The sequence below is a fragment of the Erpetoichthys calabaricus genome, chromosome 8 (assembly GCF_900747795.2).
Source record: "Erpetoichthys calabaricus chromosome 8, fErpCal1.3, whole genome shotgun sequence".
NCBI classification, from domain to species: domain Eukaryota; kingdom Metazoa; phylum Chordata; class Cladistia; order Polypteriformes; family Polypteridae; genus Erpetoichthys; species Erpetoichthys calabaricus.
The window spans coordinates 81,037,257-81,054,765 of record NC_041401.2 but is presented as its reverse complement, the minus strand read 5'-3'; the positions used below and the strand labels follow the sequence as shown (position 1 = coordinate 81,054,765).

The 17,509-nt window shown below is 39.1% G+C and overlaps 1 protein-coding gene across 3 annotated transcripts in view; it reads left to right on the top strand.

The window, feature by feature from the left end:
- The window catches only part of LOC114655756 (flotillin-2a), a 96,935-nt gene extending 80,040 nt beyond the window's left edge, over window positions 1–16,895 (top strand). For all 3 annotated transcript variants that reach the window (XM_051930828.1, XM_028806969.2, XM_051930829.1), the window contains 4 exons: window positions 154–368; window positions 3,250–3,433; window positions 9,001–9,150; window positions 12,536–16,895. In XM_051930828.1, coding sequence (XP_051786788.1) covers window positions 154–368; window positions 3,250–3,433; window positions 9,001–9,150; window positions 12,536–12,574 — 588 coding nt within the window. In that variant the 3' untranslated portion in view covers window positions 12,575–16,895. The remainder of the gene's footprint in view (window positions 1–153; window positions 369–3,249; window positions 3,434–9,000; window positions 9,151–12,535) is intronic.
- Window positions 16,896–17,509: the final 614 nt, after the last annotated feature.

Genomic DNA, 17,509 nt, shown 5'->3' with positions numbered 1-17,509 from the left:
CCCTCCAGTGGATGGGATGGGCAGTTTATTGCATGTGATGTGGCGCAGTGTGTCCCTGCAATGGCTTATGTGGGTTGAGAAAATTGGTGCTTGGTAGTAAATTGGATTCTGTTCATTATTTGAAATGTGTCTGTTTTTCCCCTTCTTATGTAGAAAGCGGAGGCACAGCTAGCTTATGAACTGCAAGCTGCCAAAGAGCAACAGAAAATTCGGCTAGAAGAAATTGAAATTGAGGTGGTACAGAGAAAAAAGCAAATTACTATTGAGGAGAAGGAAATTCTCAGAACAGAGAAGGAGTTGATATCTATAGTGAAGAGGCCTGCAGAAGCTGAAGCCTACAAAATGCAGCAGCTGGCTGAAGGAGATAAGTAAGAGTTTTACACTCTCCCGTTGTCTGAGTCTTTCTTCACTTTCTATCCTAATTTTCTTGGTTACATAAAATCTAAATGAATGCTGAATGAAAGGTTTGCTCCCCTGCTTTGACGTGACCAAAATGGTAGTGACTGATTATTTTTCTTTTGGCAGCACCAGGATAGGCCTTTCTGGCACTGTATCATAGTTTGTAACGGGAATATTTATTTTTTTCAGCAATTTAAATATCTTTTTAAAATAATTTGATTAGCATAGAACACATTTTTATAAGTAAATAAATTTGACATTACTCTTCGTAATCTTATGATGTTGTTGCCCATCTTAACGGTTTATTGAAATTCTTAAGCACATAGAACAGGATTTTTCAGAATTCCAGGGAATGTTTTGCGAGGGCTGCCTGAAAGAGGTCAGCTTTTTGTTGATGCCTTTTCTAGTTCTTGCTTAAAAATCAGTTAAAACTGCAAAATATAAATGCTATAGCATTTTAGCTTTTGCAAAATTCTTAGTAAGATTATGTAACTAATTTCCTAGCCAGACCTGTTAAGAATTTTAGCTGTGTGAGCCAGTCTCATTAAGCTTTGCCATATCCCAATGCTCCTGGAAACTGTGTTTAATTTAAGGTCCCTTTGACTGCAAGTCACTTTAATGAAATATGTAAAAGCTTAATAACTCTTTTTTTTTTTTTTAATTCTTCATTGCTTTCTCAATTTTTTTTTTTTAAAATTGTGGCCACTAGAGGGAGTTCCAGCCCCCCAAATCCGACATAAGCAGACACAAGGCACAAGTCCCAGCACTACACACAGGCTTTCTTTACGTGGGAAACACTTTCCAAATGTTTCCCTCTTCTGTAGCACAGTACACAGGCACAAATAAGCACAATGAAACAGCACAGGGCAGTGTCTTTTCTTCTTTCTTGTTCTTCTTCTCTCTTTCTGCCTTCACTCCTCATCTAGTAAGTGTTGTACTCTCCCTTCCAGAATGAAGGCAGCAGGCTTCTTTTATACTGCACACCAGGGAGTACTTCAGGTGGCCCATTTAGTGTGGTCTGGAAGCCCAACAAAGTAGGGCTGCACAATCCCTGAAGTGCCCCCTGGCCACCCTGTTGGAACCCAACAGGAATGTGCTGGTCTCCAACTCCCATTGAGCCCTGTGGGAATCCAAAGCACTACTGCAACCCATCTATCACTCTGGGGGAAGATAACGCCCTGAGCACACTCTCCCTTAATCCTATAGCTATGGAGACGTACTGGACGGGCAAGGGCCACGACCATCCTCCACAACATTCACTGTTCATTTACTGAGTCCACATCATAATTGCAAAACAGGAGACGGCACAGCTGCCAAGCTGTTAATATTGCTGGCCTCCAGCTGCAAAAACTCCAGCTCGGCCTCTCATTATGTGGATTTTGCTTGTTCTCCCGGTGTCTGCTAGGGGTTTTGACCTGTCAAGAATGAGTGTGTTGTGCTCTGCAGTGAACTGGCACACAGTATGTGGTTGGCTCCTGCCTTATACCTGATATTTTCAACCTAAGCTGTGGCTGCTCACAGTCCTAGGAACTGAAATACACACATTTCCAAATGAAGGGGGAGGGGGTGAGAATTTCTTTATTAAACGAAGTATAATTTTACTCAGAAATGATTTGCTCATCAGTTTGCTTAATATAAAATTAAGCATGACATTCTTTCTGAAATTTTAGTAAATCGTAATTTACTGTAACATTTCTTACTTGATACAAAATAATCGAGTTCTTTATTAAAAGAGGGATATTCATGTCCTATGACTGGACGTTTCAGAAAAGTGTACAGTATTTTACAATGCACTATTAGCACTCTTGCCAACTGCTGGGGTGGTCTGTAGTGTTCATGCCGAGTTCCCTCTGTCCTCCTTCCATTTTTTAGGAAAAGAAAAAAAAAAAGAATCTTATATTTGAGAAGAATGTTGACAGTCTTTGTGAAAAGTGTGCTATGCAATTTTTAAAAATAAACCATGAGTGAAATGAGGGTGGTAGCCTGATTTTTACACCCTGCTCTATGGATGATCATTTTTCTTTCTTTGTTAAAATTCCAACACTGTGGCTGTTTGTACCTCCTTGCTCTGCATTGCTCACACACACGTTTTCTCTTTGCTGCGCTGTATGTGTCTGTCCTTTTGAATGGTTCAATTAATTGTCCCGAGAAGGCTTTGAGCAGTCTTATGTTATGTTCACGATCCACCAACAGACGACAGTAGAGCATCAGTAAGATGGCAGAGGCTTTTATCTTGAGAGTTTACTTTTATTTAGCTCTTCAGCAGTATTTCTTTAGTCATTAATATTGACAGACAGGTGCATACCAACAGTCTGGAGTGTTTTTACTGATTTGAGATTAAAACCCCAAAAAAGAGGCCACAGCAAATCAACTAAAGTATAAAATCCTGTCACTAATGCTGCTTGTTGTGAGCAAGGCAGCACATCTGTAGAGAGCAAATTGCTATACGTCTGGTAAGACCACACGCCGGCCGCAGTTCAGGTCTGCATAGCTTCGTAAACAGCATAGTTAAAGAACAGCTCAGTGAAAGTGACCTTTGACAGTAAGGAGGTATTTACTGTTTTAATGGCTTGCTTATTGTCTTTGTTCATTTGACATGCAGGCTGGGTTGGCTGCCTCATTGTGAGTGTGTGTATGAGTGTGCCCTACGGTGGCCTGTGGTCTCATCCAGGGCTGGTTACTGCCTGGCGTCTAATGCTGTCAGGATATGGGCTGATGCCCCATGACAGTGACCTGGATGAACAGGTTGAAAAATTTGAATGGATGCACTTTATGAGTATGTTGGGTGTTCCACAACAAATCATAAGTGAAACCTTCAAAGTAATAATATAAAAATTGTTCTCTGTTCAGAATTAAAAAGGTGCTAACAGCACAGGCAGAAGCAGAGAAGATTAAGCTAATTGGAGAAGCAGAAGCCATCTCCATTGAGTCTGTTGGATTAGCAGAAGCTGAGAAGATGAAACTGAAGGCTGCGGCTTATCAACAATATGGAGATGCAGCCAAGACTGCCTTAGTTTTAGAAGCGCTGCCCAAGGTAAGAAGTTTAGTTTCATTTGTATTTGGTAATTTCCATTAACAAGTGATTCAAGCACAATATTTAATATTGTAATTTAATAGCCAAATCACACACTGAAGGGAAAAAAAACTGATTTTATGTGCAAGGGTGCCCTCATATGCTGCCCTGCACTTACAGTTGTGTTAGCAATTATTTGTTCAGGCACATTAGCATACATTGCAGAAACAATCTGTCGCTCACAATGATACTTTTTAACCTTGAGCATGGGAATTAACGAGAACACATCTGCGATAAACACAATGGAGATGTGATCAGAACATTTATAGCTGGGTAAATTATCTGTAAAAGCATTTAGCTGATTGCTTGAGCTTTGAATAAACAATTGAAGCTGAAATAAAATATGGAAAGTACACACAACAAAATACCAGCTGAGATGGATAAGATGACAAGGAAGATGACTAAATCCTAAGAATCCTAATTGTCATTTATGATTTTGAATTTATATGTTTTTTTAATTCTAATATACAAAAACATCTTTATAGGTTCTTCACTTATAATACTGTATACTGTATAGCCACTTTATTTAGGAGTAAAATACTGCTTTTCAGTTTTCACTTAGTTTTATATTTCTACTTCAGTATTAGAATTTTTTTTAAGGCTTGGTAAGTCTTCACCCTACTGTTTAATATTCCCAGGTTAGCTATAACATTCAATAATTAAGAATAAAATTGGGAAGTTTATTAACACAATTCCTCATGTACTATACACAAGTCCAGATCTGCCTTTCACAACATTTGTTGTTCACAGTTTATGCAAGCAAAGATTAGAATGCATGAAGATCGGCTTTTTGGCCTTCTCCTCGAACTACAAAACATGGCTGTCCTTTGTGGGAGGGAAAAAAAAAAAAAATCCTAAGCATTTTAGTAATTGGGAGGGTAGCTTGCCATCCCTGAGGTGTCTGAGATGGTAAAGATGATTTTGTGCTTCCTTCATCAAGCTGTCAATATGCTTGAACCAGGTCATGTCCTCTGTGATGTTGGACATTGTGGTATCTGAAACTGTCCATCCTCTCCACCTTGGTGTTCTTAATAGATAGATAATAGTGTGGTGGTGGTGGTTGTGCCTCTGTTGTTTTCTTCCAAAGTCCACAATCTTCTCCTTTTGTCTTGCTGACATTCAGTAGAAGGCTCTTGTCCTAACACCAGTGTGAGAGATTCTCAACTTCGTCCAAGTACCTCTGCTCATTGTTGTTTATTGGGCCTACCACAGCTGTGTCATCATCAAACTCATCAGGGATGTTAGAGTCGTGTACAGCTGTGCAGTCATATGTGTAGATGAAGCACAGCAGAGGACTCGGAACACAGACCTGTGGAGCACCTGTGTTGAGAGTAAGGGATAATAAAGTTCAGCCACCCATTCAAACCACCTGGGGTCAGGAAGTTAGAAATCCAGTTGCACAATGATGGGCTCAGACACAGGCTCATCACCAAGCTCAAGAACCTGTGTCCTCTACACATACCTTTATTTATGACCTTTAATGTTGTGAATTCTTCATACTTGTGGATTTCTTAAGTTAACCTACTGTTTTGTCTTGGTAGAGTAATATATATTGCTCTACTTTCCCCTATTGTATTATTAATATGTAGCCTTAGTATGCCTAATCTCACAGACTTACCACTGTTTATAAGGTATTATTGTATATAACTTATCCCCACCTTCCCTTCTATATCTATAACCTCAGGCAATTAGATGTAGTAAAAAGACTAGCAGAAGTTAAGTTGCACATAAAATAATGTGTTACTGATAATATTCATAAAAACAAAATGCAAAGTACATTTGAATATTGGCAACCATACAACCTGATTAAATGGTGATATGTACTTCAGGCGGCACACAGACTTGTAGTTACTTAAATGTCTCTAGTTAAGGCATCATTGGTGCTCAGCTTTCAGCCACATGTCTGTTCAAAATGGCTGCTGAGCTGTGCTCCTCATTGTGTTGTCTTCATCATCACAGGTTAGCAAGAGAGATGCTTCTTTAAGATGTTGGTTAGTAAAAGAGAGATACTTCTTCATCATATGTTGGTTGGTAAGAGAGAGATTGTGAGGTTAAACACATACATTTATAAGATGTTCTGTCAAACCCCTAGAGCCAATAGGACATCATGGTACTTAAAAGCTTCTGATCCAAGCCAATTCCAAACAGCCATACCTCAGACCAATGGGGGAATACAACATCTTAAAACCTGCCACCCCCAAGACCATATGTCTTTAAGTGTTTCTTGCGGGGGGTAGAAATGACTTTAGCAAAGAAACTCTCGCCAAACTGGTTTAAGGCACATCCCCCAAATCCTGTCGTACAATTCAAACAGACCCATTCCTAAGGGGGAGGAGGGGGAGTAAACACTAAATTACATTGCTTTGCCTAAATTACAAATAAAGACATACAAAATATTTATCAAGTTATATGTAAAATCTCACATCACAACACCTACTTAGCATTGGATCAAAGCATTACTCTGGGCAACTGTATAGATGTGTCTCACGTAAGCGGTAGACCCAGGGATTACTCAGTTCTGTTAAAGTCCCAACAGCGTTAGTACCGAGTGTTGCTTGGGAAACGATATAGGCGTGTCTTGTGATAGGCCCAGGTATTACCCAGGCAACAGTGTAGACGCTTCTTCTCCTAGCCTCATAATGGCGTCTCGTAAGAAACATTTTTCAGGAGCCTCATGTATAAACGGTGCGTACGCACAAAAATGTTGCGTAAGCCCTTTTCCACGTTCAAATTGTGATGTATAAAACCTAAACTTGGCGTAAAGCCACACACATTTTCACACTGGCTAAATGCTTGGCGTACGCAGGTTCACCACTTGGTTTTACAAACTGGCAGCACCCAGCGTCAAAGCAGTGCTTTTGTTCAAGTGTGGTTTCCCTTTATTTTTTAGATTCACATCCCTGACGCAGCTTTATCATATACACTGAAATTAACCGCATATTGTTTATTGGTTTTAGGCATCTGGTTGTAATTAACCTGTAACAATATAATGGTCCACTAAATGGCCAAACTATTCCAAATACCATAGCTGCTTTAGTGTTGTTCCTCTCAATGCACCACTCAGACTATTTACTGTATCTGAGTGTGCAATCTGATCGGATAGAGAATTATCGGTATACAGCATCAAGCGCACGCTGCCTCAGCCATGCTGTCTATTGAACTGCTCTCAAACGACAAACGCTTCAGAGCCTTTCCTGTAGGGACCTCGCGGTTCAGAAACAGTTTCATCCCAAGAACTCTAAACGCACTCGATCAGTCCATCAAGTGCTCCTTGTAGAACTGTTTGTACTTATTAGTACAATCACCTCACTGTAAACTTGCGATAGTTATAATATTGCACAATCTGCACCACTTTATAATGAGCGTATTTACATATGATGACAATATAATTTTTAAGATGAAATACAGCAAAATATGTTTAGTACATTATACAGATAAAATGTTAACATCAACATTTAAATAATCTGTATTGTTAATAATTAAACATGTGAAGACACTGTGTCGCAGCGCTAGCAAGGAGCTGGTGCCTGTTCAGGGATTGTTCCTGCCTCGCTCTGTGTTCTTGCTGGGGTATAATAATTAAACATGTACTATGAAGATATTTCAATGTTCCTTAAAAGTTTTGAAGAATTGGCGTTCTATGCTTACAGATGGCTTAACATCTATTACAGAGCCGATTGTGTCACGATTGGTTACTTGGAGAAAGAAAAAGAAGGACAGGAATTGGGGGTTAGTACGTTTGAAAGAGACAGTACTGCTGCAATAAAGTATTTCATCAAAGGTTGCGCACGGCGTAGTAAGCATCTTGTGTGAGGCAGTCTCTGGACAGGACACTGCGCCACCGTGTTCCCATGTTTAATAACATACTTTAACTCCTATCATCATGAAAATGATATCAAGTATGCATCTCAGCATTTTAATTATTCAGAGAGCTGTAATATCACGAATGTAATGGATTCTGTGTCCAGTCTGAGGAAGAGAAAGCCTGTTTAAGAAGCACGTCGTGATTCACACACAGAGCACATAGAAGAACACATACAAAACAAAGCATTTAACGTGCTACTTTAGTTACGTTGATATTTGAGAAACTAGTCAATTAAACGATTTAAAGATGAAGCTTATGATAATCTACTTTAATGACAAAATAAACTATGTGATGAAAGTGGAAATTTTGAGGTTAAAGTTGACATTTTGAGCTTTTTTACTCACTGTGTCCCTATTTTTTTTTTTTTCTTTTCTCTGTACCCTAATAAGCTTTCATATGACACTCAGACGGTGGGCTACGACTTGCCTTTTCCTGGCGACTTTGATATCTGACAACTTCTTTTTTTATTTCGGGCACTGTGTGACTTTGTGAACTTGAGCTTTCGAGTTTCTCCGACACGCTATGTCACTCGATCAACTTCCTTTTGTTGATCATATCACTGTTTAAACCAACAAATAGTACGTTTTTCCTTGCCTCCACTTTGCATTCGCTGAAATTCTTCTAATTTTCCCCCGTGCTTTTACCATTGCCTTTTCACAGAATACTGAGCAAATCAATATGTTTATATTGATTTGCATATTCAAAGAGGTGTAATTCTGGGAGGAGTTTGGGTGGGGCAGCATGTGCGTGCATGTGCGTTACTTTTCATGCTGACTGGGATTTATGGAGCGGAAGAACGTGGAACTTGGCGAACGCACAGATTTATGCATCTGGATTTTTTTGTGTGTACGCACATTTCCGCTTTTGTCCTTACACCATGTTTTAGTGTGAATTCTATGCACAACGTTTTGCATGAGGCCCCAGGTGTTGCACGATCTCAACAGTGATATGAGCAGTGATGACGAAGTGAATCTTTCCTCAGGCATTGAAAGAGAAAGTGATTCTGATGAATTCGAAAGTGATGCTTGTGTCAATCGCACATTTGCAGTGTGCTGTTCAAAAGCTCATCAGTCTGGAAAGAAAATCCGCAAGGAATCATGCTACTATTGTCCCGACTGTGACATTGGATTGTGTATTTCTCTGTGCTTCAAGATATACCACACAAACTACACATTTTGACAGTATATTAGGTATTGGTGTTATTTATTATTTTTATTATTTGCATCATTATAATACTTTCTACACTTTTGACTTTGTACTTTTAGTGTTTTGCACATTTTTCAGTAGAAAGATCAGACTTAATATATGTGTCATTTTTCAAGCCAAAAAATGCAGTGCCCTTTACGTGTTTTTTCAGAAAAAAAAAATATCACTAAGGAGGCTACTACCAGTGTCTGGTGAGAATTTAATGTGAATAGCCTGAATTGAAATTTATTTACTGAAGAAAAAGTTATTCCCCTGCTGTACCTATCTGTCTGTATTATATAGTGCCTTTATTATCTAATTTGTATTATATAGTGCCTTTCATTATCTATCTGTAGTGTCTTTCTTATTGGTCTATCCTTCAAAAAGCAGATTATATAGAAGTACATAGCAGTCATAACTATTATATAATCTGTCTATTTATTTACATATATATATTTATTTATTTTTAAAACCGCAGATTGCCAGTGAAGTTTCAGCACCGCTTTCCAAAATTAATGAAATTGTGATCCTGAGTGGCGACAGCAGTCGTGTCACTGGTGAAGTGAACCGTTTACTGGCAGAGCTGCCTGTTTCAGTCCATGCGCTGACAGGGGTTGACTTATCAAAGGTAAGACTGGTCACTATTCAGTTTAGTCTTAAATTTCTTCCAAATGTTGCTAATTGAATAGTTCTGCAGGACATGTTCTGCTTAAAGTGAAATATTGTTTTTATTCTGCACACTGTATCTAGTACCCCTTCATGTGTGTTTGTTTAGTGGGGTCTCTTTCTGCTGTGTATTCCAACTATATGAATATAAGGAAGGCGTATAGAATGTTTTATTTCTAGATATTTGTTATTATGATATTATTATTTTGAAATAATACCACTTTTGGTGTTGCAGTCTTCTTTTTCACATGAGTTCAAATATTAAGACAAAATATTACTGACAGTAATGTTAAATATACACTTTGGTAGGAAATCCCTCAAATGTAATTGCGTGAAGTTTCTGACCCACTTGTATGTGCGGCACAGACAGCACTTTGGACCTGACTTGCCCGGTATGTCTTGGTAACACCAGATGCCACAAGCTTTTAAATGCTGCTCAAGCAAGTATTATCCTTTGTTATGGATATTAATCATTTCAAAAACCCTGACACGGAGTTCATGCCCACTGGGATGGAGCCTGCTCATTTCTCATGTCTTTTTTTTGGTACAGTTTGTAAATTTATAAAAGGAAAATTCTGTACCAAGTGTTCACACCCATTTCATCTCCTCAGTATTTTTAAGCAGTTTGCTGTGAGTGGGGCTTAAGGTTTAACACTAGAATCCCTGGTCCTACAAAAAAAAGACCTTAAATTCCTTCGGATCTCTTCATCAGCGTTTGTGTTTGCAAATGTGCCAAGCGGCCTGCTATCCCAAACCCCCAACAGACGCAGCTGAAGTTCTCCCAGCTCAAGTCTGTCTATCTGGGTGTGAGGTGTCTGGAGTTGTATAGAGCGAATAATATATCGTTATTTGGAATACATACATTTCATGAGTGTTCCGTCTCTACAAACTATCTGGATAAATGTAGGATGACAGGAAATGCAAGGCAAGAAATGTTGAACACATAACTAAAACAAACTTTTTTCATGTTATAGTAGTAATTGACAAAATGCTGAAATGAAATGTATATAATGTGTGAAGACTGAAGTCCAAATATCCAATGAACACTTTCACCAAAGTTATAACAAAACAAGTGCGCTTTTATTCAAGAATATAACCAAAGAAAAGGAAATCGTTCAATTTACATGTTGCTATCAATGAGTAAAAAGCTAAACCCAAATATCAATCGACAGACACCCAACATGTCTGCTTGGCTGGTGCTGAGGTAAGAACTGATGCCTTGTAATCAAGATCTTGCAGGTTTAAGCCCCGGTTCTTCCCATTTTGAGTAGTGAGCTGCTATTAATGTTATTACTATTATACAATAAAAACATACATTTGATTTGAGTCTGTAACACCCAGTGTAAAGTTTTGCTACCTGTAAAAGTTAGCGCTTGATTTTTTATTATTCAGTTTTATTCACTCAGTGACATTCATGTGGTACAACAAACTTGTCTGTACCTCTCTGAATTGATGGCATTTATTTCCATTCTTTTCACAAGAGCTGCAATGACCACAGTTGATGCCTTCTCAGAACTATTTGTTGTACTGGCAATCAAACATATGATGCCCCATGACCGCTATCAGACTACCATGGAGCATTTGTGCTTTGACAACAAAGATACCCGTGCAGAATGTGTGAAAAATGACAGGATTGCTGCAATCATGGATAACTGGCAATGTTTTGTTGAGAACTGTGTTTTGAGTTACAACCCAGGGCAACATATTACTGAGCAATTGTTTCCAATTAAGGTCCTTTATTCTTTTTTGTAATACATCTCAACTAAGCCTGACAAATTTGGCATAAAATTTTGGGTTGCAACAGATTTGGAGACAAAGTACATGTGCAATGCCACTCGTTATTTAGGAAAAAATCCCGGTCGTCCCACAGGGGAGAGACTTTCCGAGACTGTGGTCATAAAGGTTTTAGAGCCATTTCTGGAGAAAGGCAGAATCGTAACAGCAGACAACTTATTCCCAAAACTTTTGCTGGCTAATAAACTGCTGCACCGCAACACAACTCTGCTTGGCACCATAAAGTAAAATGGGAAGGGAGCTTCTACCTACAGCTAAAGTCACTTTAGTACACGAGCAATTCTCCTTGTTAGTATTTAGTTCTGGCAGTGCCATGCTGACGGTGTATGCGGCCAAAAAGAATTCTGTTTGCATTCTCAGTACCATGCACCATAACATGGAGACTGGGCAAATAAAACCCATGTTCAAATGACATAGTGTTTTCAAATAATGGCGTTTTCATGCATAGATGTGTGTGTGTGCATGCGCGAGAGAGGCAGATTTGATGTCATTCAAGTGGTTACTGGAATATAAGATAAACACTTTCACAGAGGTATAACAAAACAAGTGTGCTTTTAGTCAAAAGTAAAAGTGAATTTCAAAAAATTCAAGTGGCAACAAAATACCAACAAGGCATTATTAACCAGCGTTCATGTGTTTGCTTATTTCCCTTCAGCGATATCTTTTACAGTTAGAAAAAAATGTACACCTGGTGTTACAGACTCAAGTCAAATATGTTTTTATTATATAATAGTAATAACAGCTCACTACTCAAAACGGGAAGAACCCGGGTTCGAACCGCTAACCTCTTGATTATGAAGCCACAGTTCTTACCTCTGCACCACCCAAGCAGATGTGTTGGCTCTCCCGTTGATTGACAGTTGGGCCCTAGTTTTTACGCATATATTTTTTGAATAAAAGCATACTTGTTTTGTTGTACTTTTTGTGAAGGTATTTATTTGATATATGGACTTCAGTCTTCACACATTATAAACTTCAGCATTTCGTCAATTATTGCTATGTGTTAGTTATATGTTCAACATTTCTTGCCTTGCATTTCCTGTCACCCTACATTTATACAGATCGTTGTAGACACGGAACACTCATGAAATGTATGTACTCCAAATAACGAGATATTATTTACACTATACAACTCCGGACACTTCACACCGAAATAAACAGACTTGAGTTGAAAGAACTTCAGCTGCGTCGGTGGGGGTGATGGGATAGCAGGCTGTTCGCCGCACGTGCGGATTGACACATTTACAAAACAAAAGACGCTAATGAAGGGGTGCGGAGGAATTTAAGCTGGCCCGGCATTGCAACTTTTTTCGTAGGCTTCAGGGATTCTAGTGTTAAATAAAGATGACACTTGAGGTTACTGCTGTATTATTTAATGTAGGAATTCAATCAGGTCATTGGTATAGTTCTTACATTCTTGCATTGTAACACTTTAAAGTAGCTGTTGATGTCAAATAATGGCTTTTACAATTCAGAACACGCAAAAGTGGATATCACTTCTATAAATAGTTGGGTTTGTTTGCATTTGACGTTTTTTCTTTTGTTTTGCACAGATTCCTTTGCTCCAGAAAGTGACCAATCCACAGGCATGAAATGAAAACGTCCGAGTCTCCTGAAGTACCACTTTTATTATGCACTGTAACATCGACTGCCTTCAAAAACTTGAAAAGGACTTTTGTTTTATTTTGTTTTGTTTTTTATTCTACAGACAAGTGGATATTTACTTTGTTAAAACCTCTGGTGCCTTAACTTCTAGGACCAGAACATATGCATGCAGCACCTCTGTCTCAGAATTTTTTTTAAAATAATTAATTTTAGTCTTGGTTTAAATGTGTAGGGTGCATCTTGTGACTGACATCCAGAAGGGCAATATGTCCTGATGTACACCTTAGAGATTGTGCTTATTCGTGTTTTCTCGTCTTGTCAGTCTGCCAACAGAAGACCTGTTACCAAGTGGGAGACTGGCGGCGGGCTTATGCTCTGTGGATTGTTGTAAAGTGGTTTAATTCAGGAAGTGGACAGCCTGATATGAGCTGAGAATCTAGGCTTTGATCGTCTTGAAAACGTCTTGGAGGAGACCGGTCCATATGGCAGTTTGACTTTCACTGCACGTGGTTTATACAGAAATGTTAGGATGGAATAGCTTTACATATCTTCAATGAAAACAGAGTAAGGGGAACAAAATCTCAGCTGCTGAAATAAACAGAAATACTTACTTATCTTTCTGCTGAGTGATTATAAAAAATATAGCCATAGCCACAATGTTTGCAATGGCTGTATAGTGACCTAAATAAATGTAGGTAAGCACTATCCCGGACACAGTGATGTTTATTATGAAATTACCTAGTTATGGAAGAGTTCAGCTGTATACTAAGATCCTTGGTGTGTTTTCTTCCTTTTTAATCCAATACTTGCGTCATTTGGGCATTATAAGTTCAATAGGAACTTTTTTGGGGGTTTGTTTGTCCAGACAGAAGTAAAGCAGTGCCTTCTGCGCCATGTGCCACCTGGTGGAGTGTAAAGGCATCACAGCCTGCTTTCACTTGCCGCTTCACACTCACTGCAGGGTTAGAAGAAAACCTGCATTTATGCTCTGTTTCATCCGTCATTCTTTTGTGTATTTCGAAATGAGTACAATCGTAAAACAACACTATAAAGACTTTAAAATGTGGGCCCCAAGGGCATGCTGACTTTTAACCTGCCAGGAACTTTGAATCAGGTATACAGTAGCGGACTTTTAGAAAAAGAAAATGTAAGGATCTCGTTACAGGCCTTTGTTTAGATGCGCTGTTAAAGGCCACGATTGTATTTGTGTGTGCGCGCTTTATTTTTTTTGGTTAAAATGTTACTTTAGTTTGTTCTTTGGTGAAATTAGTTTCTTTTAACTTGTGACAAGGCCAAAGGAAATCACTTTTCATGTGTGGATGTTTCTGTATCATTAGACATCCAGTCGGTGCTGCAAAGCTACCAAAATGAGGCCTGGCGCTACTCGGGTTTGTGTTTTGAGAGGCGGGGCTGCAGTGCGCCTGTAAATCCAAACTCCTCCCACAGCCCGCCCTGCTGTGGAGCAGCTCCCTCCATTCATGTCAGCTGTGCTTGAGCGACACGCCATGTACAATTCCTCTTGATTCAGAACTGAGTTGTAGTTTGATTTATTTTTTTTCTGCTCACAGCATACTATTAATCAAATGCATTACAGATCTGAAAATTGTTTTTGTATTATTACTGATATGGGGAGCTGCTGCCTACACATTTTCAAAGTGTGGTTGTATGTGGAATTATATCTGGGGAGAATCGATGGCCTTTAATGTGAACTGATTTATTGTTGAAGCTCTAATATAGCTAACGTTTTTTTTATTTTGCATATACTGTAGAAGTAAGCTTTAACCCTCTGGAAATTAACTTTTTACTCATCCTTTTAAAATTTTAAATAGGAGGCATTTATACTTGTAGAGCGTGTATCGTCAGCAATCCGTGTAGTGTCACTATAGAAATATATATTGAGCTGTGAAACAATTAGCTTTGAATTGATTTTTCTTGTCACTCTTCAATCTTTTTACACTTGTATGCTGGATTTGTTCAAAGGCTGTGAATAGTTTGACGTATAGCATGAATGATTTCTGTAGGATTACGGCTTTTGCTTTAGCCCAGAACAATTTCATGAAGCATTTGAAGGGCAACACAAACGCGGATCAGCGAGCGGTCCACGGTGAGTTTGTCGCAGGCTGGACCACCATTTACCCCTGTGAGACCCCAATCTTAGTCTGACAGGACTTAGAATTTACTGAAGGGTGGGGGTCAGCGAGCTGCACAGACACACCTCTGATCGCTTTTACTGGAAGCTGATCCCTAGCAGTCGTGTTTTGTTTTTTTTTTTATCTATCAGATTTCTCTTTTGTCCTTTTATAATAACTGTATTTTTTTTAACAATGTAAAATGGAACTATCATTCATATTGTTGAAGTCCACATATGTATTATTATAGACCTGCATGTCTCTTATTTTATTTTTTTATTGCTGTGATTGTTTCGATGCTGTGAGGCAGCCTGTTCTATACTGCATTTGTAATTTTTTTTTTTTTTGGATAATTCATATCAATTCTCCTTTATCTACTGTTGTTGCTGGCACATCCTGAAACAGAAACACGCAGTGACAAAATCTGAAACCTGTGCCTCTATTGCTGTGATTTGCGGGTTAGTTCAGTTTATGCTGTCAGCACTTTAAACTCTTCAAATTATTATGCAAAGCCTGTGCAAACTCAACAGATTTGGAAAGCAGACCGGCGAGCCGCTGTAGTGATGTGCTGCTCCTGCTGCCCCCTGACAGTGACTGGAAAACGTCTGACCGGTAGGAGGAGTCCTGTTTACGAGAGCAGCTGCTTCTTCTTCTTCTTCTTCTTCATTGAAGTGGTATTTGACCAGCAGCACCTCACTCCCCAGATTTTGTAACATAACTAAATGTGCTGGCAATCCGAAATGTTACCTTTTTTTTTTTAAACAGTTCATATGGGACAGTTGTAAATCACACTTTGATTTGTTTCAATATTTACCAAGTAAACTGTTCTGGACTTCCTGTTAACCAGTGTCAGGGCTGGCTCTATCGGTGTCCTTTTTATAATGCATATTGATCAGCCTTTGGATCTGTTTTGATATCAAGCTTCTCAGGACTCAGAACTACGTCTCTGTTACAATTCGATGTGTACCTTTAGATGTCTGTAGCCATCCTCTTTGAATTACTAGAAGACTCGACCGCGGTAGTTTCATTTAGTAGTGCAGTGGCGTGGGTCACGGTGTAGTACCCGTCGCGCATCATCCACATCGTAGCTCGCAGTGCACGAGGAGTGTGCCCCCTGAAGTGTGCCGAGCTCGGCGAATGTATCCTGCCGCTGGTTTTCTTGGACGAGACTTGGCAGCAGTTTGGTTTTTTTCTTTTTCTAGTCCTCTGAATGTCCGCCCATCTCTGAAATTTCCTTTTGTTTATTTTATGTCACATCTAGGACAGTTTGAACCCTTTCAGTGCAGTGCCACCCAACATGGTGACATCCACTAAGAATCAAGAGCATTGCATGTGAAGGTCACATTCATAGACAGACATAAGTAGTTTTACTAATACTTGTAGTTTTTATAATTTTGAGGTAAAGATCTAAATCAGCAAAAATGTTACCTGATACTCCATATTCTAAAGCGCCTTGTACATTAAAAAAAGAGAATTAAAGTTAGAAAAAAAGGCCATTGGCAGAATCTCCTGTTCATCCCAATTCTGTGTAGAGGTTGTCCCTTTCAAAAGGGCTGACTGGACTGTGGAGGCCACTTTGGAATTCTGATCTTTCTTTCTTTCTTTCTTTCTTTCTTTCTTTCTTTCTTTCTTTCTTTCAACTGTCATACAGTAAATAACTGAATCTTATTAGGACATAAGATACATACATACTTTTTATGTTGATTTGAATTAACTTTTTTAATTGTTGAAATGCTTTTTAATTTTACAAAGGTTTTAAGTTAAATGAGCTCTTTAAATTTAGAAAAAAATGTACTTTTGGGCTTTTGTAATTTTGTGTAAGCTGCTAGTGCCAAAAGACGCCAAGCTGTGGTGTTGATCCAAAACACAAGGAGATTTCACATCAAACTTTGCAAAATGTCAAGAGTGCGAGCAGAGCTGGGAATCAAGTGTTCAACGGTCAAATGAATCTTCTTTTCTTTCTTTGTCTTGGTTTATTTTTCTAACTGACTTCTAAGCACTGAGCCGTTTTCTTTTTTTCTAGTGTACATCCCGACTCCTGTGCTACTTGTTGGATTGTTGATCCTCAACAGCCTGCATGTCAGTTCTGCATGTATCTGTTGTAAATCATTCATTTCTTGTTGTATGCAGTCATGTTGAAGCCTCATTCATGTGTATCTAATAAATGTTCTCTCACCAATGCCAGCGTGTGCAGATCGGTTCATGCCTACTTGTCAGGAAATAAAGAATTTTGAAAAGAGGGGCTTCTGAGGGAGCGTTTGAGAACAGTGGACATCAATCCTCCTCCATCAGCCTGAGCAGTGGCTTGGATCAGCGTCACCTTGGCGGTGTGGAGTGCGAGAGGAGCGCCGAGTGCCAGGCAGGTACGTACGGGGAGCGTCTGCGAAGGGGAGCACACCGTGTGCTGCAGTGGGAACTTGAAATGACTGGTCTGGCACCTTGGGTGCGTTCCCATCTTGTGCAAAAGGCGCCCGCTGTCTGTCTGTCTGCACGCACTGTTCAAGGAAATCGGTCAGGACACTCCCGTGTTCACTGCACCTTGTACGTATTTGTGAAATTTTAAAATCTCCCATTGAAACCTTAAAAGAGAGAAACGTTTGTAAAGTCCAGTGTCTCAGTTTGACTTTGAGGTGCTGCGCCAACTTGTGTTGTGTTATTTATTTATGTTGTACTTGTTCAGTAGCTGCACCTGACAGCGGTATTACCAAAGGAAGGTAGAACTTTGGCCCCAGGCAGAAATTTGGATTTTTACAGTAGCTCTTTAAATAAATACATAAGTATATAGAAACACAC